This window comes from Pagrus pagrus (genome assembly GCF_965226575.1).
Source record: "Pagrus pagrus genome assembly, chromosome: 6".
In the NCBI taxonomy this organism is placed as follows: domain Eukaryota; kingdom Metazoa; phylum Chordata; class Actinopteri; order Spariformes; family Sparidae; genus Pagrus; species Pagrus pagrus.
This window is the reverse complement of record NC_140190.1, coordinates 7,238,331-7,262,336: the sequence shown is the minus strand read 5'-3', so window position 1 is coordinate 7,262,336 and position 24,006 is coordinate 7,238,331. Positions and strand designations below refer to the sequence as shown.

Below are 24,006 nucleotides of genomic sequence, written 5' to 3'. Positions count from 1 at the left end.
GGCATAAACATGCAGAGATAGAGAAGGAAGGAGTTCTAGTTTCTTGCACTAAAATCATATCTGTGATTGGCCTTCGCATGCCAAAAAAGTGCAGTAATCATCGAGGAAACTAATATTTGGTCCAGTGGTCGATTGAAAATGCGATAAGTAGTTGGTATTTTAATCATCTTGTGCAAATTGAGGTCACTGATTGAGGTCACCGTTTCAGTTGAGTAAGAGCTTTGGACTGAAAATTAATCAGCAACAATGTCGGTAATGGTTTCTTTCTTTAAAGGGGCATGCCACCAACTTTACACACACACATTTCAGTTCACGGTTTTTATGTGATCAGTGTTATAACTTGGACTTGGAGACCAAACATTTATAACAAAGAGCCTGAGTTACAAACTTGTGCGTTGAGTTTGAAAAACGTGGGCGGGGGGGGGTCAAATGAGATGATGCTGCTTATTATTATGGGAAATGTTGTATCCCATCCCTTTTGTAGGCTATGGACTAGAGCGTGGTGGCATCTATTGATGTGGCTGCAACCAACTGAACTCTGTCCCAAATTTCCCCTTGGAGGCATCAATAAAGGATTATATTGTCTTATCTCATCCAGACTGACAGAAATACAACTTTTACATGTATCAGTAAGGCATCATGTTATTTATCCTGTCAGATATAAACAATAATTTGCTTTGTTTATACGCCAAAACAGCTACCACGCTGACACTCATCCCCTCTTATCAATGCTATGATTATAATTTCAACAACCTAGCTCCCAAACAAAGTTGTTGCAGTTGTCCCACTCAGGTTTACCTTCAGCGGAGCGTCTCAGCAGGTCTTCAGGCTTTAGTCTCGTCCCTTCTCCTCAATGTAAACAGTCTTGTGCCCCACCTGCCGCAGTGGGTCACCAGCAGCGACATCAGCATCAGCTGGGAGGATGTGCTGTGTGCTCAGAGCGGATTAACGGGGGAGACGGGTATTATTCTGTGCCTGCTGGCTCCGGGACTCTGCTCTTTGTTTTTTACTAATCAGACCTCGGAGGGGACTTTCTCCAGCAGCTGACGGCCGATGCGCAGGCGAACGGCAGCGTCGGTTTTCTTCACTGACAGCAAACGGATCTCTGTTTTGAGCTCTTTAGATTTGTGGCAACAGGAAAGATGCAGATCATTCTCTCAGCTATTTGATGAGTATCTGTTGACATGTTGTTTCTCGCCCGATTCAGGTGAGCAGCTTTATATGTTCATTTTTTCCATTGCTCAGCAGTGTTTACTGAAATGCATCTGGATTCATGGGAAATTATGCTTTTAGATTTTGTCTGTTTTGTGTTTTCTTCACTCGCTCTGTGATCTACTTTGTTATGCAGCACAATACTGGATTATAATTCAGAGTATGTCAGAGATTTATCCACAAACTAAACAACAGTTAAACACCAGTACTTGAACATAATGATGTTTGACTTATGGAGTCAAGTATCCACCATTATGTGCATCATTTGGCATTCCTCTACACCCTCCACGATTCCTCCATTGTGGGTTGAGTGGTCAGTGTTGTTTCAGCGGTTTGGATTAGCACTCCTCCTGTCCTCCAGCACACCATAAAGAGATTAGTGGTCGCCCAAGTCACGGCCTGGCTGGACCATCTGTACCCAGCACTGGTTGAGTGAGGAAGGGGACATGGGGGGAGGAGTGTGAGCAGATGTTGCGGTGGGGCTGTAGGTCAGTGTGACAGTAGAGTCGAGGGACGTCACTGTAAGGACATGAGGCACACAGGGGTTGTGTTGAGGTGACTGAGGGAGAGACTCTGGCTGATTTAATGTCTCACTGACGCTTCGAGTTCAAGCCACACAGCTGTGTCTGTCATGGCTCTAGGATGCTGTGTTGCACTCACATCCCGAGGTACTGTATAATTTACTGGAGCTTTAATTGAGCTGCATGTCCCGCCTGCTTCTCTTTGCTCTGCATGCACGACTTTGCAACTTCGACCACGGCGGTTAGGCGAACGTGTCCGCGCTTTGTTTGAGCGTTGTCACAAGATGTAAGAGTCGACGACATGAAAGTGTTCTTCTTCTCAGCTTCTGTCGGAGGCGTTGGGGTTGTTTTGCTCGGTTAGCTTAACCTGTGTTTACAGAGTGCGTACATAACTCAACTGCGGGGAAGCTCCACGTGCTGTGACACCCAGTAGTTGCTGCATTGTCTGTTTAGTAGGAAAGTTCTGTGCATGCTCAAAAAAAGCTTTTTTTGCATGTCTTCTTGAATAATACCCCTTTCACACCGGACAACAAAACCTAAAAACTCCCACTAACATCTGGCTTTTGTTTTCAATGAGAAAGGGCACAATCGTCAAATGACTCTGCAGCAGTTGAGGGTAAATATTGACTCCAGCTCCAATCTGCAGTGATAGAAACCTGACACAAGGGTGGACACGCTAATTTTCGCCCCTTGTCGTGCAACGTTTTGACATTGAAGTTGAGGAAGTTGGTGTGTAAATACTTGGCAATGTGAAAGGAGTCTATCGCCTTCTTTCAGCGGGTTTACCCTTGGTAAAAACAAATCTACATATACGCACTAATTTCAATGTAAAAATGCTGGAAGTCTTAAATTTAACACAAACTTACATCAAGTACACACAGCTGACTGAGCTCAGTCCACCCTACCTGTCTGCATGTTCTATAAAGTTCAGAAAAAGTGTTTCTTATCTACGTGTGACCTAATGACGGACATCTGCGGCTGTGTTTTCCCAGGCCGCCGGCAAATTGTAGGTGTGTGAGAGTGTGAGTGTGGGTGTGAGGGGTTTGTCTTGGCTCCTGTCTGGGCCAATGCTGAGTAAATTACAAGGCAGAGGCAGTCTGACGATGGAGGCTTTCATCCCCCCTCTTCTCCTGGCCTGCAGGCCTGCTGGCAGGGCTGATAGCGGTGAGGTTATTGAGGGGATGATCCTCCTGCAGATCAAGAGGAGGAGGAGAGGAGATTGATAGGCTGTGTCAGGGTTTAGAGAATGTAGTGCTTGATTTCAACCCTGCTGAAAAAGTTCACAGGACGACTCTTCAGCGAGGAAGAACGAGAAATGTGCGTGGCGTGGAAATCGAGTGTCAGACTGTCAAAGAATTTTAGCTAAACGTCTTGTTTTTCTTCCCTCCTGCGGCCATGTGGCTCATTTGGCTCATTACTGCCATGTTGACGATCACTCAGCCTGGATGTGAGACAAAAGAGAAAGCTGGCGAGAGGTCAATGAGATGACTGAAGGCTGATGTGTTTTCTTTGGCCTCATTTGGGGTAACAGCTGACCACGGCTCTCCCGTTAAAGGGTTTCCCCATGTGCACCCCTCTCTCCATGAAAACCTCTTAAAAAATGACAATGTGTGGGAAGTGCTGATGTGTTTTTAAGCCTGGTGTAAGACAAAAAAACGGGGAATGTTAAATGGGGAACACAGAGTGTGTCCTAGTTGTTGTTATTGTTGTCAAACGGGTTTGTTGTGAGCCGGAGACATCGAGGGTGTCACAGCGGAGCCAACAGTTCACATCACAGCAGGGGGTTCGGGGGGTGACAGTGTCAGAGGGCTCATATCTGCCAACACATCCCTGGTTAATCACTCATCTCACCACAACTCAAAGCAGCAGTGCGTCACAATTCACTGTGCTGTTTCAAGTTTGAAATATTGCGGCCTTGTGTTGCATAATTAATTGCCACAGACACATTTCATACATGATGAAGAGTGACAAATCAAAAGAAAACACCGGAATTAATGAAGTTGACGACAGATGCTTCCAAGCAGGATATGAATAGTTTGAGGTGTGTCGAAGATGTGAATCATAGCCGACATTTAGCCGGCAACAGATCTCCACCCAAAACAAGAGTTAGACATAAGCAGGCCATCAGCAAATAAGAGCATATCCTCGGGAAAATGGTGCTTATAGACCGAGAGAATCTATGCTAGGAGTTTAGTCAATATCACAATATTAAAGGAATAGTTTTGACATTTTGGGAAATGCACTTATTTGGTTTCTTGAATAAATTTGGATGAGAGGGTTGATACCACTCTCTTATCTTATCATGTACCAGGGAGAAACTGTGAGCCTGGCTCTGTCCAAAGTTTATCAAAAGCACACTGAAAGGTCATTTTTTTAACACATTCGATCCTGCTCTCACGATTTGAGTTTAGGGAGAGTGAAATGCTGTAACAACAAGTTTTTGCAGTGTTGGCAGGCGTATTTCTGAACCTCTGTTTCTCCTGCTCCCAGTCGTTACACTCAATCTCCTGGCTCTAGCTACATACCTACCACCCAGTCATCAGAGTGAGCTTAATCTTTCCATCTCAAATAAAATCAAATAAGCATGTCTCCTATTCCTTTAATAAGAAAGTCATTATCTGATTTTGATGGTTAGCTTAGCTTAGCGTGAAAAGTGGAAGCATGGTAAACAGCTTGTCTGGCTCCGACAACATTAGAGTGGTATCAACCACCTCGCTGAACTGAACTCCCTGAGAGAAAGCCAAAAAGGTTTCCCAACTAGTCCTTCACGTTTTTCCTAACTCAACTAGTTATGATTACAGCCAGACCGATAAATATGTTCACCAATATAATCTGCTGATATTGGACACAGATATATCAGTTTCGGCGTATGTTGTGGCCAATATGTGCCGACGTGAAAACATTTTCTTGCAGAACATAATGCAGAAAAAGATGCTTGTGGTAATTTATAATTATTAATTGTTTATTGTTTTGGTGAACTGATGTTATTTGGGACAATAATGTAATCCTGCCTCTATTATGTATATATTATAAGTATTTAATCAACACATTTGAACGACCGACGAAAACACATTTTCTATAAAAAGCAGCAAGAAAAGCAGCGCAGCTCCACACACGTGGTTCGACTCTCTGATGAGTTCAGCATCCACAGCTGAGCAGGAGACACAACGCAGAGCTTGTTTTCAGGTCAACAGGGTCACGACAGAGGGCTTTCAGATCACTCCGGGGTGTTTTATGGACAACGTCAAGATAAACACTCTCCTCCTGGGCACTGCATGCATGGCACCACGTTTCTTGGACAGGGCTCGTCAGAGTATTCACAGTCGTCACGCTGCTAGAAAATCACTTCACACATGCAACAGTGTGGCGCTGTGCTCAATGTCTCTGACCTTTGGTAGCAGTCGAACTACGTCTTTTTTTTTTGAGTGAAGCAGACTAAAATTAGCTTCTGGCTGATGTACAAGGCAAACTTGGCAGCATGCTTAACCAAAGCTGCCTTCGAACAGACACGGAGGTCAGACAGAGTGTGTTTCAGTAAAGCTGCCAGGTCAAGGACAAGCCCAGAAATGTCCACCAGGTAGGGGAAGACTGACAGAAGTGTTTGTCTGCTAAAGTTAAGGCTTACTGTGATAATCCTCTATATTTTCTTTGGATTCGCCATTAGATGTGTAAGATCTTATCTTGCATGTCTACATGTAATGCTGTTTACTGTCTGACTGCACTGAGTATCAGCACAAAGCGATTGTGTGTTTGTGTGAAAGAGAGACAAAGGAATAGAGGTTTTTCTTTTGTTTCGGGGGGAGGGGGACGTGTTTCTTTTGTCGATTAGGACATGATAATGGATCAATCTACTCCTGTCCTTATCTTAATTGTCGCACATACATACATATTGCCGTATAACACACCTCTTCTTGTAGTTAAAGCAGTCAACATCCAATAAATCCTGAAAACATCCTTTAAAACGTACACTTTTCCCCCTCGCCCAGCCCCTCATGTACTATGTGTAATGTGAGAGCCTAGCGTCTCCCTCCGTAACGTGAGGAGGTGTGAGGGGGAGCAGTGAGATTAGTCCAGGTACTGGTCAGTGTTTAGAGGATGAAAGTCACAGTATCAGGTTGCATTAATACCTATTGTTCAGCTGCAGATAATAGCATTGCATTAGTAAACAGGCTATTGTCCCGCTCACGTTGGCTCTGATTATCCCGCTCTTCTTTCTCAGAGTATGAGACTGGTTATTTCATCTGCACCTTAGATCCCAAAACCTATTTTAAAGCTCAGCCACTGTCAAGGCACCACATTGTCTCTGTAATGGAAAGCTCGTGAGTTGCGTTTGTCTGAGTTCACCTTAATGATCTTAACCAGTGTATCACCGCAAAAATGCCAGAATGGAAATTTAAAGGCCGTCTTACCAGCGCCCAGTGGAGCTCAGCAGGCCGGCCCTCGTGATGAAAGCAAGTTGCTTTTCCATTACATCTGTTGGCGTACACAGTGACATGTGCTCTACCTCATTTATCAAGAATGATAAAGACTGTGACTTTTTCCCCTGCTGAACAGAAGCTGGGTGATTGCATTATATCGTCAGCGAGCTCCAAGCCATCACATACCTACCTGAGGAGAAAAGCACAGGTTAAATAAGACTGTGAAGGGATATTTTACCAGTTAACAGTTGTCACAAAGGGGTTAAAAGACCAGAATCGGTTCCAGTAATTCACTCTGTTTGCTCACAGGCTTTAGTTGCATGTCTGACCTGCTCTGTCTGTCTCTCTCTCTCTGACAGCGGTGTCGAACCTGGATGTGGAGAGTAAGCTGACAGCACATTACCGAGCTCCCTGGCACCAGCAGAGGAACGTTTTCCACCCCTCCACGCGGCCAGCATGTGTGGAAGACCTCCACAGGCAAGCCAACTTCAGCCTGTGGGCCCTGCACCGAGGTGAGGCCCCTGACTGTGACCACGCAGGAGTAAAGCCAAACAGCTGCTGTAAACTGGCTTTCATTCTCTCTGTCCCTCTCTCTCACACACACTCTTTTTTGACATGACATTTAAAAACATTTCCTTATTTTTGTTGCCAACTTTATTGTAAAAAGTCACCTCTGGGTTAAATGCTTCCCACTATACGGGCCTGTGTCTTGTTGTTATTATCCCTTCAATCTGGGGTTGCTCTGCCCTCTAGTGGGCAAAGCTTGTGACTACATCCTGGCTGTCAGAGCGGCAGAGGGTAGTGTGAGCCATTAGATGACATAACCTGAAAAATAAATCTTAACACAATAATATAAACACCTGCGCAACCCAACAAATCATTTTTTGTGAGGCTCATAATGTTATCATATTTGTTTTTGTTTAACACAAGACTTAATTCATCTCTATTAATTATTAGGGCAGCAACTAATGATTATTTTCGGGTCTATAAAATGTCAAAGTTTTAAAAAATGGTTTCCCAGAGCCCAAAGTGACATCTTCAAAAAGCTTCTTATGTTCGACTAGAACAGTCCAAAACCCAAAGACTCTTCATTTTTGTGAGAAATAACAAAGAAAAGCAGCAGATCCTCACATTTAAGAAGCTTGAACCAGCAAAAGTTTGACATGTTTGCCTGAGAAATGACTGAAACGTTTTTTTAATTATCAAAATAGTTGGCTATTTATTTCCTTTAGATCGACTAATTGATTAATCAACTAATCGTTTCAGCTCCAGCTATAATTTAGGTGATAGTCTGGCTTGTGTGGTTGCTGTTCATGACATCGTGTGGAAACAATTTTGTCAATCCCACTGGGTGGACAAATTAGCAGGAACACTTAATGCAATCCAATATAACAGAGCTAAATGCACTGACTATAATGTTAAATCACCACCACTCACCACTTAATGACTGCTCATTATAAGCTTCACAAAGGCAGTATTTATTGCAGGCCTATTGTGTGTCTTGCTTTGTATTTCACCGTGTTCAGCCTCTTAAGGAAAAGCAAATTGAAGTCGATGTTAAAACAACACGTACAGGCCCATGTGTACGTTGAAAGAGTTAGTATGCGTTTGTGAGTATGTTGGGAGGTTGCGCACTGAGTGTCTTCATTGTTTGTACACGATGCTTGTTGCAGATCACCAGAGGAGACAATCTGGCAGCAGGGAGCGGAGAGTGACCATCTCGATCTCGGCGGTGCCCCCGATGCCCATGTACCCCTCCCCACAGATTACCCCAAAGCAAGGACAGCGGGGCATAAATCTGACAACGGTGAGATGACTAACAATATACTGTCTTTAGATTCGTCCAGGTTTTCTTTCAGGAACTCAGGGAACCAGTCAGTCAATACATTAAATGGTCACTTGTTTTGTCACTTACTAAATGGAGTTCATTAGTTGTCTAAATAAACCTTGTAGTTGTGACCATATTAAATCATTTTGCTTGATTAAATTACACAGTTCCTCCTTTGCTCATGTCTCTATTTTTGCCTATATAGCATGTCATATATATGTTTTTACTACTTTTAATAAATCTTTTAAAACGGTATAAGTGCATTTTTGTTTTTTCAAGAATTAATTTCCTTTTTTTTAAAATTTGATTCTATGTAAAACAGATGAAAAACATACTCGCTGTGCACAAACGTTTTATGTACTTTTGAAGTGAAATGCACATTTTTCCCTCCAAGCAGCCGGAAAGGCTTGTTAGAGATGCAACAACTCAGTTAGCACAAACGCAGGTAAAGAGGGAATGTGTCCGTAATGTGTCTGTGCAGAGCATGGTTGTTAAAACTTCATTTAGACTCATGTTTCATCACCTCAGGAAGGGTATTGTTGTCTTTTTTGTCCATGTGTACATTTGTTGTGAATATCTCCATGCTCATTTCTGTCATTTTGTTTTGTCCTTTTTTTATTTTACGCCCTGTAATTCAGTTCGAATCCACCCGCTCCTCCTCCCCTACCGAATGTTGCCGCTTCTCTCCCTGGAGCAGAAAGGTAGTGGTCCCTCCCTCCCTCGCTCCTGGCTCCTGAGTGCTCCTCCTAACACTTTATCTCACATCTCCTCACCTGTTCCCGTTCCTCTGACTCCTTCTGATTTACATCTCTTTTGAAATGCATGCCCACTCACAGCAGCTCCTCTCCGGCATCCTGGCCCGTCGTGTTTGTTGTGAAACTGTAGAAGAGCACTGCTGTAAAGTTTCATCCGCCCTGACACCTCACGCAGTTACAGACAGTCGTTGCTGGAGCTGACGTGAAGGGCCGGGCTCTGAGCGTGCAGTATGTGAGGAATGTGTGTGTGAAGGCCACAGCCTCAGCAGCTCAGGGTTTCTCTAATGATAGGGTTGACTTTTGGAAGCTTGCGCCTGTGATTACCCATGATCCCTCTGTGCTGCGGTTTGCCCGCTGCACCAATCCCTGAGAGAGCCGGCAGCCTCGCGTTTCGCTCTCTGAGCTGTTTTTTCACCAAATATATCGTGCCTGATGCCCGCCGTGAGAAAGAAGTGGACAGGGGCAAACACCAAACACTGCCACTCCTTTTTTTCCCCTCTCATCCTGTCCACTCTTCCTCCCTCTCCTTCACCGTCTCTTTCTTTCACTCTATCGTCTCGCTCATCCTCCTAAAACTGCTTTTTCTGTTCTTGAAACAAATCAGCTGTAAATGTTCTCCTTTTGATTTTTTTCTCCCCAACTAGTCGGAAGAAGTTTCCAAGGAAACCGGTTTCTTTTGTGGCCGGGGTTTTGTCAGGGTCTCATTGGTCTGCTGGGAACAGAGAGCACAAAGGCTTGGAGAGCTGGCTTTAAATGGGGGGTGGGAGGTTGTCTGGGGGTTGTGGAGGTGGGAACCAGTTCAGCCTGAGAATCATTCCCAGTTTCTGTGCTGCTCTGTAGGAATCTCAAGGTAAGAACTTCATAGCTTAAATTAATTTATCATTGAGGCAGATGTAATAAGGGATCTACAGTATTTAGAAAGTCTGAGGAGGCCCGTTCGGGAAAAAGGATGTGGAGTTGTGGAGAAGTCCGAGGGGAGGGCCGTGCGGTGATTGATACCGAAGCTGCCGTTCAGAGGAATGCTGCCGTGAAGTATTTCCTCTCGGATGTTTCCGGAGTCTCGTTATTATGCAGGAGAGTCACTTTGGGTGCCTCAGATTGTCGGAGCATGAGCTAAGAGTTTCCAAACCAGCGTGTTGTGACTGGAAATGACTGTTTACGCTGTTTGTCACATCTCTGTCCTGTGCTGAGTGACGGAGACGGTCTGTTTATCTCCGGGCAGAATTAGTGTTTATTGTGACATGTGCTGCACAGTGTCTGCCAGAAGTTTTATTGGTCTGACGTTTTTGCAAGCCTGGATACAGTCAGGCGGTCATTAGCTCTTTTGGCAGGTATTTTAACAGGTTTTAAATTCTACATTTCTTCTTTTTTGCATGAGTAGAGTCTTTGAATGGTTCTTGTGCTTTCCATTCTCTTTCGCTGAAGCATGCCCTTTATTTCCATTACTTATTGGATTCTTTGCACTCCACATGGAAACTCAGCTCCTGCAGGGGCACGTGTATTGATTTACTTCTGCTCTGACTCTAAGCAGTCTTTGCTGCAGTTTAATAAGACACTAATCTCCACACGTAGCCTTCAGCTCCCTCCCACATAAACACTTAACCTGACTTAAATTACTGCACTCTACACGTTCCCGTTCCAGAAGCTGAGTTCGATCATCCTTAACTCCACCGTGCCATTTTCTCATGTAATGCCGACTAACCTTAACACCCTAACCATGCAAATATCCATCTGTTGCAGGCTGCGCCCTCTGACCCCGACACTGACGGGGTGGCTCTAGGTCACCGGTCTAAGTTTCCCATCCTTAACATCCCCTCCACCCTGGACAAGCAGACTAACTGGTCTAAAGCCCTGCCGCTGCCCACCCCAGAGGAACGAATGAAAAGCAGTTCCCAAGTCATCAACTCCTGTGTCATCCCCATTAATGTGACTGGTAAATTTAAAGCACTCACTGGTTTATGTATTAATCTGTTTATTGCGACAGGGCTGAGCTGTGGTGTAGATTTGTTTAAGGTTTGTCATTCTGTCCCTCAGCAATGTTAGCTTTAGCTCTTCTTTAGCTTTTCTTAAAGGAACAGTTTGGGGAGATGCACTTATTTGTGTTCTTGCTTACAGTCAGACGAGAAGATTGATGCTTCTATGTATGTCTGTTAAGAGTCCAGTTTGCCGGATATAGTGGAAAATTAAGGGCATAACTGGAATATATTATTCATAATGATATTTTATTAGCTTATAATCCCATGAAACTAAGAATCATTGTCCACCATAGGGGAGTGTGAGACGAGGGGTGTTCAGTAGGTTTGGGACGATAATAGGTTTTATTGCGGATCGCAATAAACAACACTCACAATAAGTTGTTAATGATGAATTTTCATTATCAGGATAATCATGAGTAGAGATAATCGTGAATATCCTCACATGAATGACTTGAAAAAGCTGCCTAGCTCGCTGATGTACATTCATACATTGATTTCCTTTTTCATTTTGATTTCCCCAAGCCTGTCACCATGGCTGAAAGCCTTGCTTACACAATATGTCCCCCACAAAAACAACAAACAGATGTGTGTAAATATTACAGATTCCAAACTAAGAACCGACAGGAAGATGAGCTCACTGCTGTTTATTTATCCCTTATTTGTGCAGGAAAAACTCATAATTTATCAGCACTTATTTAGATTCTTTGTTTTTCACTAAAGCAGATGTGTGTCCTCTCTGTGATGCAATACATTTTCTTTGTTGTTTGTTTGAAAATGGTCTGCTCAAGACGTTTTCAAGGAAAGAAATAGTTACAGCGCCCTACTTCCAATAAAACCCTAGCTTGCCAGCTCCCTCTGTTTCCAATCTTTATGTTAAGCTAAGCTGTCAGCTGGCCATAGTTTCATATTTGGTGCACATATTGAGATATCAATGAAATCATCTAATGCAAAAGTATTCTTTTAACATGTATTATTGTTAGAAGGCTGTCAGAAGAAACGAGTCACAATGTGTCTTTAGACTACACACTGTACAGCTCTCTGCTGTGTTGGCTCTCCTCATTAACACTGTACATTTGTCGTGTAGCGTTAACTTTCCCACATCACAAGAAAACATAGTATTTGCAATAAATACTGAAGTACTGCCATTAATTATAAAACCTCATCATTATCAAAGACATTAATGTTGCAATCATTCTCAACGTGCAAGTCATGCTTTGTGCCCCGTTAACTTTCTTTCTCATGCTTTAACGCTCTGTGCATGTGATTGCGAGGCGAGATGCCGTGACACGAATGCTAATTAGCTCTGTCCAAATTGTTGAAAAGGCCTGCCGATGTTATTTACTCTCGCTCACAGTGACTCAAAAGAAGAGTTGTACCACAACAGTGGCTGAGTCACAGACAGTTAAGGGGGAAAAAATGCACATTGTAAGCAAAGTCCAGTGATTGCTATGGAGCTGAAAGGCCTGACCTGCTATCACATGATAGTCATAACGAATGGTGAGGGAGAGGCAGGAAAATAAAGAGGAAACAACAAAACTGAAGCAGAAAACAAGATTATTCCCCTTTTTTAGTTGCATGTTTTGGACAAGGGTTTACCTTTCATCGTCTGGCAGCTCAGACATTCATTTAAGTAGTAAATGGCTCCACATTCTTACTCCAGGCACCCACTTTGGTTCACTGTGGCGTGGAGCTCCATCAGATAACTGTCCTCTACTCCTGAATGCTATTTTTGTGGAGTCTTTGATTTAGTTCATCTTACGAGACAGCGTGAGAGAGGTAAAGAAGGACTCGCTGCCGTTGCCACTAAACAAAGATTCCTCAGATGTCCCGTCTCTGTTGCAGGGGTTGGCTTTGACAGAGATGCTAGTGTGCGCTGCTCGCTCGTTCACTCGCAGTCTGTGCTTCAGAGGAGGAGGAAGCTGAGGAGACGGAGGACCGTCGCTGGTGTTCCCAGACAGGTGCAGCAAGATTTAGGTATGTAGCTGATTGTATTAGATGAATATGTGTGATAATTCAAACTGCTGCAAAGGAAGTCGAATAAAGGTGATGTTTCATTTATGTGCTGTTATGTTTTACACATGCTTACACAAAGGGTTTGGTGTTAAGGGTTTAAATCACATGTATTTTTCCATCACAGAGAAAATGTTGCTACTAGAAGTCCAAAGCAAGTCAGTGCATTATGTGTCACAATGTGTTAAAATCCACGTCAGTATACGACAGAAGAAAAGCTTCATCATATGTCGACATGAATATGAAAAGAGGCGTAGTTTCGTTTGATCTACTTTTTAAGATAATTTTAGGACGTATCGTGCTTTTATTAGCCAGCTGACAGAAGAGAGATGACAGGAAATGAGGTAAGAGAGATGACATGCAACAGAAGTTCTCAGCTGGATTTAAAGCAGGATTGCGATTCATTAATTCATTAAATGTCTTTTATATGTTTGTGTTATTGAGACAGACACTGAAACATAGAAATGAAATGTACTTATTAAGAGCAATAACGTGTGCTTATCTCAGTTTTAATCTATAGTTGTTTCTTCTCACAGATTCTGATGACTCTCCTGGCTCCAGAGAGCGGACAGTGATAGTTCATGCCAGTACCGATATCACTCCCTCCAGTGAGGAGCTGGCCAGTCATCTCGGCACCAGAGACTCAGGTTGCCAGACAGAAGACTTTCTGATCTCAGGTGCGCCGTCTCGGAGGAGGATCAGGGCCCAGAGAGGCCAGGGAGTCTCCCTCTCCCTCTCCCACTCTGCAGGCAACATCTTGTGTCTACAGGACAGCACCGACGCCATGTTCACCACCTCTGTGGGCGCGCGCCTGCGCTCCCGGAGTCTGCCCCGAGACGGGAACCGGATGATAGACAACGGGCACAATGACAGCGATGATGAGGTGGAGCTCCCCCCCTTCGACACTGTGGACTTCCTGCCTGGACCTGGGGAGTTGATTCTGAAGGATGAAGAGAGCACAGATGACCAGGCCATATCTGAGCACCAGCTGAGTTTGAAGTACAAGCAGCTCATGGAGAGTCCAGAGCGCAGCTGGATGGAGAGGACCAGATCACAGCTGCCCAGGAAGACCGACATGGGCAGCTGTGAGATCTCATCCAGCTCAGACACCTTCAGCAGCCCTGTTCACTCCGTCTCAGTGGCGGGGGTGCTGGTAGGACAGATGGACCACAAGGACGACCACCAATCCTCAAGCGGGAACTGGAGCGGGAGCAGCTCCACCTGCCCCTCCCAGACCTCAGAGACAATCCCCCCCGCAGCCTCTCCACCGCTGACGGGCTCCTCACACTGTGACTCTGAGCTCTCCCTGAACACTGCCACTCACACCAATGACGACCAGACCAGCTTCATGCTGGACCACTACCAGGGCCTCCGGACCCAGCGGGCAGGCTCCTTCTCCTCCACAGCTATGGACATATTAGAGGAAGTAGGGGGCGGCACTCCCATCGAGCGGGAGTGGAGTTACCCCCACCCAGACCCGCCGCACTCACAGGACTTCAGCCCCGAGCCGAGCAGAGAGGCTGAGAGCAGCCTGGGCTGCCCCAGCTTCACCAGCATGGCCACCTGTGAGAGCAGCTTCTCTGACAAACCTATGTCAGAGAAAGCCGACACCGTCTCGCACTACTCTGTAGACACTGAAGGCTACTACACCTCCATGCACTTTGACTGCGGTCTGAAAGGTAGCAAAAGCTTCACGTATAACTATGCAGCCCCAGGCTCCGACTGTAGCCTGTCTGAACTGAGTGGTCTCATGACTTTGGGGAGACGCTGCCTCTCTTTAAGGAAACCAAAGGCGAAGCCGTGTCCGCCTAAGAGGAGCTCATCCTTAAGAAAAATATGCAGTGAGGGACACATCCCTGACAAGAAAGAACCAAAGATTTCATGTGGGCAGCAGCTTCCACTGTCTTCCAAGGAGAGGAACCTGCAGCTGGTGTCCTCTGGCTCTCCAGGTCATTTAGAGAACTCTTCACTAGTCAGAGAGCCCCTCGTGGTCTGGGGGGTGGAGGACTCGGCTGATCTACCTGACTTGGGCGTGTTTAGCTCCACAGATGCACATTCGTTTAAGGACGACGGGGTTGTACAGTCAGACTACGCAGATCTGTGGCTCCTGAACGATTTAAAATCCAACGATCCTTACAGGTCTTTGTCGAACTCCAGCACAGCGACAGGTACGACTGTCATCGAATGCATCAAGTCACAGGAAAGCTCTGAGTCTCAGACGTCGCAATCTGGCTCAAGAGCCACCACCCCCTCACTTCCATCAGTGGAGGGAGACTTCAAGCTGACGTCTCCAGAGAAGCTGGCAGCCCTCGCCAGCCCATCCAGCGGCTACTCCAGTCAGTCAGAAACCCCCACCTCCTCATTCCCCTCCGCCTTCTTCCCTGGACCACTGTCACCGTCCAGCGGCAAGAGGAAGCCAAAGGTCCCGGAGAGGAAGTCGTCTCTCTCGTCGCTGTCGCTGCAGTCGCTCTCCTGCAGGGACGGAGCCGCATCAAAGGGAGACCTGGAGCTGCCAATCATCCCTCCCTCTCACCTCGACTTAAGTGCCCTTCACAGTGCGGGAAACAAGTCTTCAGCTTACAGGACGCAGATTCAGATCCTTCACCAAAACAAACAGAAAGCCCCAGTGTCAGCCAAGCCTGTAGCTCCACCCAACTCAGAGGTGTTTAACGCCCATCCCATGTCCATCACGCCCACGGTGCTGCACTCAGTACAGCTCCGGCCCATCAGTAAAGACCATGAAGGAAGTCAGGAGGACAAACCAGCTCCCAAATGTCCCACTGTGAACTTAACTAGCGTACTTTCCAGTTGTAAATCCTTAGAGCTTAAAAGTCCCCAGCTATACAACTCACATCAACATCACACACCCTCCAAGGGGTCGTGTGAATCAATGTTTACCTCAAACGAAGAGCTCGCAGACGGAGAGGCAGCTTGTCGGAGTGAGACGAGGATCAATCAGGACAGGGAGGCTCCTTTAGAGAGTGTGACAGCAATCAGACTGGAGTCAGAGTCGTTGTTAGACATCACTGAGAGTCATGAAGGAGAAACGTGCAGAGAGCTGGTAGAAACACCTGTCTGCTCGCAGTCGGAGCAAAGAACTGAGCCGTATGAAGAAGAAGAGCAGATAAAAGCAGGTCCTCCTCTCTCTGTTCAGCACAGTTCACCCAACAGATCCAACGGTCTTGACAAAGTGCCAGCTGCCAACGGCCAATCAGAGACGCCGCAGGGGAGTCCAATCAGTAACGAAACAGAAGCAGAATATGAGACATCAGTTTCAGCCCAGAGTGCCTCTCAGGATGTAAAGGAGGAGTCCACAGCAGAGACAGAGGATCACTTCAGTAAAGGTAGTGTCACCGTCTTTATCATGTCACATTTGTCATCAGTGTCATGTCATTTTGAATTAAACGTCTTTGTTGGTTGGACAAAACAGGCAATTTGAAGACATACTAACTTTAAACACATTATGAAGCAGTCTCAATTTAATGCAGATGCCTCTACGTGGCCTACATAAGCAAAGGAGACCATCAGCCAGAAGATCGGCTATTTCTAGTTTTCTTGATGCTCGTCACTGGGTCTGATTCCAACCCATCTGGGTCAAATAAGTCATAAAATGAAGACTATTTTTTTATGGGCAGAAAGCTGAGGATGAATTGAGGATTTTAGTGCTGTACTGCAGACCTCAGAGCAACTTCTATGACTTCTCATCATCTCTTGTCCACAGTGGCCGCCAGAATTAAAAAAAATAAAGTGTATGCAGTGAATTCTAATGTCGACTGCTCTCTGTCAGCAGACTCTACGGCCAGTGATATTACAGCGTCCCCTCAGAGTGACGAGTCAAAGCCGGAGGATGACAGCGTGTTTCTGTCACCCACCAAAGCTCGGACCACTGAGGATCTGTTCGCCATGATACACAGGTAAGCACCTCGGATAGCAGCCTCTTTGTCTTCACTCTGAGTTTACAGAGACTTAACTGGATTTCTTCATGTTCAGGTCCAAAAGGAAAGTGTTGGGCCGGAAGGACTCCAGTGAGTTGGGTGGGAGGAACCGCATCACTGCTGCATCGGGGAACACACCGCCCAGCAGCACCGTCAGCTCCCCGGTCCCACTGGTGTCACCCTCCTCCCCCATGACCCCACCCGGCCTGCAGAGAGTCACCGGGCCCATCTACAGGAACGCAAAGAGGTCCAGCACCTCCAACGAGGAGTTCAAACTGCTGCTGCTGAAAAAGGGCAGCCGCTCAGACTCAAGTTACCGCATGTCCGCTACAGAGATCCTCAAGAGCCCCATCGCTCCTAAATCTCCCGGAGACTCCCTGACGGAGTCGCCCAGACAGCCTGAAGAGCCCGCCTCCCCCATGCAGCTTCCACCAGGACCAGATCAGCTCTCCAGCCCATATCCTAAAGCCAACGCTGAGGGCTTCTCCCCGAAATCCTTCCACGCGTCTGCTGCTTCCAGGCAGGGCCGCTCCAGAATCCCGCCGCCCGCCAACAGCAGCCGCTACGGCATGCGCAGCAGACTGTTCTCGGCGCCGATGCAGGCGATCTCTGAGGGCGAGACGGAGAACTCGGACGGAAGTCCTCATGACGACCGCTCGTCACAGGGCTCCACGTAGAAACAGTAGAGGTGTCGAGAGGTATGATATGATTTTGTTAGTTTACAGAAAAAAAAAACAAATGGACCAGAATGAGTTTTAATATATATGAGATGTGCTGAGGAGGTTTTCAGAACATTAGGGATAAATCATTGTGTTAATTATCATGCATTTACTAACTGTGGCTGAGTTTCATAGCTGTTTCCTTTTGGTTATCGTGTGGATACTTTAAATGATTTTATCTGTGTTCAGAAATGTTTTATACATACAGTATGTCAGAATATTATCCTTATGATATGAATACATTAGCAACAGGGAACCAGATTATTATTATTATTATTATAATTATTATTATTATTATTAATAATGAATAGAAGTGATGAGCAAAACATTAATCCAGTTCAGTTCTACAGAAAACTCCCTCCCTTCAACCCGACTACGGTATATAAATGTTAAATCTTAACTTCTCTGCTGTCAGATTTAGCTTCAGACTTTTAAAAAAACACGCTCAGTTCGACATTTCTGTCACTATCTTGTAAAAACAGAGAAATATATTGGATGAACTGTATGTATTCTGTGAATACCTATGCAATTAGACACAATTTTTAACATTTCTTGAAGCCAGTTGTACAGATTATTATGAACCCCCGTCATCAGGATCAACACTGTGAGAAACAGCAGTGGGGGGAAAAAAATGTGAAGCCTGGATGCATTTGTATATTTTATTCAGTCCTTTTAAAAGCATATTAAAAAAATAAATAAAGTGAATCACTAACTATTTGCAACGTTTTAAAATTCTCATGCAATAAGAAGATTTGAGGTGAGACAGGAACCGTCAAAGCCAAGCACTAACTCGACAATCTTAGGAGACGAGAAGAGAGCAGGTGTTAACATGGGAGATGAAAAAGTGAACAAAAAAGTCGGAGGTCGTGAAACAGGCGAGCTGTAAAAGAACAAGGAGGTCGAATGTTTTTTTAAAAACATGTAATAAAAGGTCATTTCTGGTTTGCTGACTTGATGTGTTTACGAATCGTTGAAAGAGGCGAGTGGAAAGTGTTCAGGAGGATCTAATATGCCTTATTTTACTCTGCTCGACAAGAGACGGGAAGTGACGAAGCAGCTTGGGCCTCAGCAAGTTGAGTGTTTTTGTGAGATTTTTTGGGGTTTTGATGGAGGATGGAAATTTGATGATGATGAAAAGAACAAGTTATGGATTTGGAAATACGGCATTTGCTGCTATTTTGTACCAAATGCTCCTCTATTTTATTCCCCGTCAAAAAATCGAATCTGTCACCGTTTCGTGTTTCCTGTGTGGCAACAATCGAAATATATTTATTTTTGTAACTGACACAGAAACTGTACACTCCCTGATTTGGTTTACACCTTTAGATAACCTAAAAAACTGAAGTATGCAATGAATTGCTGGTATTAATAATCACATATTTTATTCAGATACTTATTTTGCTAACGAGAGACACATTATAAATCTTATTTCAGACACTGGTTGCAGAGACAAATGGGAAAGCAACTCATTGATGAACATGAACAGTCATAAGCTACAAGTGAGGTTATAGTTGTAACCCTGGCGCTCTGAGTCCCACGCGCTCACAATAATGTTATAGATATACGGTGTTTATCGCAGTGATGGACGCTCGACCATTATGCAAAAATAATAGTCTGTGTAGCCAAATTACCCGATGGACGACGGTTCTTCTCCACAGGTACACTGTAAAGATCAACTTAATTTTGGCCTTAATGATACTCCATACTAATGCAATGTCATGATATAACAGGGTACACATTGGGGTCATGTGTGTGAACCTTCATTCCAACCTTTTTCTTTTTGATTCTTTCTGTTTTTTTGCACTGATAAAGTGACGTTTGTGAAGTTTCATTTGTCTCTTGCTGTACCTGGAGATATTTATAGACCTTTACATGGAGCTGTTTGACTTTCCTTCAGTAATATTCACACTCTCGAGTACGCTTTAGGAGCAGACTAGATGCTTCTGCCAAAGGCTAGAACGTGCACGTTAGTGGCATCTAACTGTTTTTTTTCCCTCTGCCCGTTTACTTGACTGAAAACATAAAAACCGATACTAAAGAAGAAAATACAGCGTAACTTACTGTATGGTACTAGATGCATTTCACTTCACGTCAGATCAACCTCTGTATACTGTAGGTATCAGCTTTGTAATTTTTTTTTGTACAAACTTGTAAATACAACGACTTTTGGAATCGTCTCAAAGGTTGTTGAATTGTTTCTTATGTAAAAACAACAAAAAAAAAGAAATGTTTTCAAAGTTTACATTAATTTCAAACCTTTGTATATTTTTGAGCTGTGGAACACTTTGTCTTGTATTTATTTTTTAGTAAGCATTGTGGAAATCCCATAGTAAATCCTATCGAAGCCAAGTGCTAGCACCACAGGCTGCTTAGCAAATGTGTATAAAAGACAAATAAATGTGACTGCTTTGAAAATGGCTCTCTGCGTCAGTGGTGACTTTTTTTTAAGGGTTTCATAGTTTTTGTATGAGGACAATATGTTGAGATTTACCGTAACAACATACTGCATTTGTCTTTACTACAAAATGTATGCTACAAATCAGAGGTACTTTAATTATTTCAATTTCATTCCACTTTATACTTAAAAGGTGCAATAGTTGGGAATTTTCAGTTTACTGTTTTATTTCCCTCGGGCCTGTAGAAGCGGCATTTATTTATTATACCCAAAAGAGGCATTTGCTCATTTATGGGTTTATTGTCCTAGTAGTGGACATTGGGAATTCCCCTAGTTATGTTTTTTGTTTATATGTAGGTTGAGCTTGCCTGTAGGCAATTTACAGCCAGCACCGCCACATACCTCATGTATTTTGATGTTTCTTAAACAGAATTAGAGATTTTGAGTAATATTCTGACTCATTAAAAATGTCACAGCAGCTGAACACTAGAGGGCGTTCTTCAGCTGAATGTCCTGTGGGTAATTTAAAGCAAATTGGGGATACATGTAAATTAGGCTTCTTTGTGTCCCAGGCAGAGACAGATTTTTTTTAAATTTTAAATCTTACATCTGAACCGGTTCCCCTCTGGACTCGGGGCTGAGCTGCGGTCATTAGCATGTCACTGCTGCATGTGTTCTGTCACTGTCATGGTCGCGCTGCAGCTCTAAAGACAGTCACGAACTCTCTTTGTTGCTCTGGATAATGTCAAACCGGTTTGTAACGGACAAAAACTCCTTGTTCTCAGTCATTGAATGTCAACTGAGCTCAGATTGTAAGTGAAGAGGGGGGAAAAAAGGTAAACAAAGCCCGGGACTGTTTGTCACCCCGTGTGGGTACCGATCAAAGGGCACGCTGACCGTGACCCCTGACCTCGATTATCATTGCAGACAGGAGGGCCTGGCATGAGCGGTAGGTGGTGCAGAAATCAAGTATTTTCATTCTCAAGGGAAAAACATGGAAATAAAATCAGATGGATATTTGCTGATTGCTGCTCTTCAGTGCCTAACAATAAAGGCCAACTCAATGAGTTGCAAGCCATGGATATTAGACTGACCCTTAGTATACTTAGTAGCTTGAAAGTCTATACAGCCGAGAGTGTAAGTCTGTTTGCTTCTATAGTTAAATGCCTGCGACCAGCACAAAATTTCCGACTGATGTGATTTAAAACATTTTACAACACCAGGCTTGTAAGCTGAGTTTGAGTCATTCAATGCAACAATCACATAAAGACAAAAACCAAAGCAATCAGTAATCTTTGAGCTCTGTGCAGACACCTCACCTCCCTGATGCTCTGTAGATGGATGGATCGTCTGCCGCAGAGCCTTCCTGTACTGCGCCGTGCACGATCCAAACAATTATGTTTCCAGTCAGAGTCAATGTCTCTGAGCAGGTGAAACCGTAGTTCACAAAGGCTTGAAGGAGTTGTCCTCAAAAAATGTCAGTCCACAGAACTTGATTCCAGGAAATCAGGATTCAATCCAGGAAACCGTCGTCCAACAACTAGAGCGGCAGCAGCTGCGACGTCCTCAGCAAGCTTGTTCCTCTTCCCACACCTCCAGCTCCTGGCTCCTCTCATGTGTTGTCCTCACTGCTCATCTGATCGTTCTGGAGAAACAAACATCAGTAAACTGCAGATACATCACTCAGGTTTGATACTCCTTGTAAAGTTCACGTGGTAGATACTCACACTTTTCCTTCAGGCTCCTGTGGAGGCTCGTCTCAAAAGTTTGGCTCGTCTTTCACCTACATGATGAGAAAGAGGAGCAGTGGCAATTTCATGTCTCTTTGTGGTGGTTTTGTGTGTTTTTTGGAGGTTTTGAGTGTATTTGTGGAGGTTCTCCACGCCTCTTTGACAAGCACCCCCCGTCCAGACACTGTTGCAGACCAAGTACACCTCCTCATGGCAGCAGCACTCCTTGATGGCAGTGGCCCCTCAGCAGAACAATGCGCCTGCAACACTGCAAAAACTGCTCAGGAACGTCCCGAGGAACGTGGCAAAGAGCTCAAGGTGTCAACCTGGCCTCCAGATTCCCCAGATCTCAATCCGACTGAGCATCCAATGAATGTACCTTAACAGGTCTGAGCCAAGAACGATCCACGGGGGCCCCAACATGGATGGGACTTGGCTCTGGTGCATCCCACGGGTGCTCAACTGGATTGGGATCTGGAGAATTAGGAGACCAGTGTGACACCTTGAGTTATGTTATGTTAAATAAAATATAATCGTATTATTTATATTATATATAAATGAGATGCATTTAGGTGTTGTTAACTGGCTTACTGTCTATATTTCCTCTCAGTAATCAAAACCCATTCAACATGTCGAACTGAAACAAGTCCAGTTGCCTACGATATAGCACTTACTAAAAATACTACTTCTACTTCCTTCTTTATTTCCCATTTAAGTTACTTGTAAATAGCTTGTTTACCAATTTGTCTGCTTTTTCAACTAGATTTTTAAAAGAGGCACCTCCATTGCAGGCACTGACCTTGTTGGACCGGGTATCTCTCCTCTCCGGGTCTGATCACCATGCAGGCCAGAGCTGTTCCACTTGAAGCTGCTTCTTGGTCGGCCTTCTGCACAGATCTGAATACTAAACTCATCACCCCAGTCGTCACGGGAACACAGCAGAAGAGTCCCACTGTTCACTGAGGGAGAGGAGGAAGCACTTTAATATGACATCATGACTACATGAAGGTCTGAGGAGAGGACTCAGGACACTTTTCTCTCATTTGAGATGAATCTGCACAGTCACACACTTTATAAGCACGCCATCCTGTACAGTATGATCCAAGACATTATTTAAATGTGTTAGCACGGCCTCCTCCTTGTTTGTTTACAACACAAAGCACAAGTATATCTGACTAGCATAGGTTCAGTACTTAAGATGCTGTTTACCTTGTAGTATGAGTGGCAGTGAGACTGTTCGGGACACTGTAGTCCTTTAGTGGTGAAGCTTAGCTCCATCGTGCCCTGGTTAAAGTCCTCAGGTCTCTCAGGGTCCCTCAGCATGTTGTCCAGACTCCTGAAATACAGAAAACATTTATCTAAGATCATATTTAATATATATATATATATATATATATATATATATATATATATATATATATATATATATATATAAACCGTATTTCCTTTGCTTTGATCACATAAAACATGTATATTAAAAGTAAATTCAAAGTTCAGAGAGCATACTTAGGCTTGGATAGCTAACAACTAACATCATAACGACTCACTTACTAGTAAACTGAGCTAACCAGGTTTCATGCCGTTTTAAAGAAAAAATACAATTTAAAAAGATTAATGCCGATTTTACCAAAACGAGCCACTTGTGTTGTGGTAGTGTCCCAAATTCATTTCACTGAGCATTATTCCTGTAATAAACACAGCAGAGAAAAAACCTTCAAAACCACAATGGAGGTTTGGTGCACCGAGCAAAACATAACGTTCATCATGGATTTAATTCAATGTAGTTAGAGGATTATGTTTAAGCCGAATTTACCTCAACACTTAAAAGTTCAATGAGACGTCTCCAGCTTCATGTTCAGAGTTAGTTCAGAAACATTTGAGGCAAAAACAAAACTCACCGATATCAGCACCTGAGTGTTACCTGGATCAAACCAGAGAGTGATAGAACCGAGACAGAACACAGAACACACAGTTATTGATCAGATTAAATGAGGTCATTTTATTGATATTTCATTTCTCTGGTTCATTATTTGTTATTTTTGGTATCGAAGTAATCAAAAAGTAACGGAAAGTAATCAAGTTACATTACTTTAATATTGTAATAGGATGAATTTGGGTAATGTTTTCTGGTGTGTATTTTTACCATAAGTTAATGTTGGATGTCTGTCAATTTAATCACATGACTTCATGAGAGTGATGTCACAGAAAGGGGCGGGGCACTTGTCAATCACGATCCTTGGGAATTGCATGACAAGGTCAATGACATAAGACTCTGATCAATCATGAATAAGAAAATGTTTTTTTAATTCAACATTTTTTTAGTCTCCCACTTCAATCAAATGTGGTTGAGAATGTGGGACAGCCTGTTTCAGGTCATTTAGCCTTCATTCAACCAACATATAACATGAAAGGACTACCTGGGGCCTAAAGAATGGCAGAACGTTATTAGCAGTGTAATTATTGTCATCAAATTAAACAGATAATTATTATTTTGCAATTGGAAGTTG

General features: G+C 44.0%; 1 protein-coding gene and 1 long non-coding RNA gene across 6 annotated transcripts in view; one reads left to right on the top strand and one right to left on the bottom strand.

The window, feature by feature from the left end:
- Window positions 1-19,793, top strand: part of nhsa (Nance-Horan syndrome a (congenital cataracts and dental anomalies)) — a 58,542-nt gene extending 38,749 nt beyond the window's left edge. Inside the window, exons 2-9 of one of the 4 annotated variants that reach the window (XM_084355153.1) lie at window positions 6,511-6,663; window positions 7,825-7,958; window positions 8,618-8,680; window positions 10,475-10,667; window positions 12,553-12,684; window positions 13,257-16,064; window positions 16,508-16,634; window positions 16,711-19,793. In XM_084355153.1, the coding sequence (XP_084211279.1) occupies window positions 6,511-6,663; window positions 7,825-7,958; window positions 8,618-8,680; window positions 10,475-10,667; window positions 12,553-12,684; window positions 13,257-16,064; window positions 16,508-16,634; window positions 16,711-17,332 (4,232 nt within the window). In that variant the 3' untranslated portion in view covers window positions 17,333-19,793. Of the gene's footprint in view, window positions 1-6,510; window positions 6,664-7,824; window positions 7,959-8,617; window positions 8,681-9,497; window positions 9,585-10,474; window positions 10,668-12,552; window positions 12,685-13,256; window positions 16,065-16,507; window positions 16,635-16,710 lie in introns of those variants that run through there. The other 3 variants (XM_084355154.1, XM_084355155.1, XM_084355156.1) reach the window with 3 other exon arrangements.
- A 1,209-nt stretch (window positions 19,794-21,002) lies between these two features.
- Window positions 21,003-22,831, bottom strand: LOC311258665. Of its 2 annotated transcripts, none has more exons than XR_014622767.1 (4): window positions 22,709-22,831; window positions 22,299-22,458; window positions 21,497-21,973; window positions 21,003-21,414 (listed from the first exon to the last, which is right to left on the bottom strand). It is a non-coding gene; the product is annotated as an uncharacterized lncRNA (long non-coding RNA). The 2 variants fall into 2 exon arrangements; XR_014622768.1 differs by having other exon boundaries at window positions 21,497-21,552.
- Between the last annotated feature and the right edge of the window lie 1,175 nt (window positions 22,832-24,006).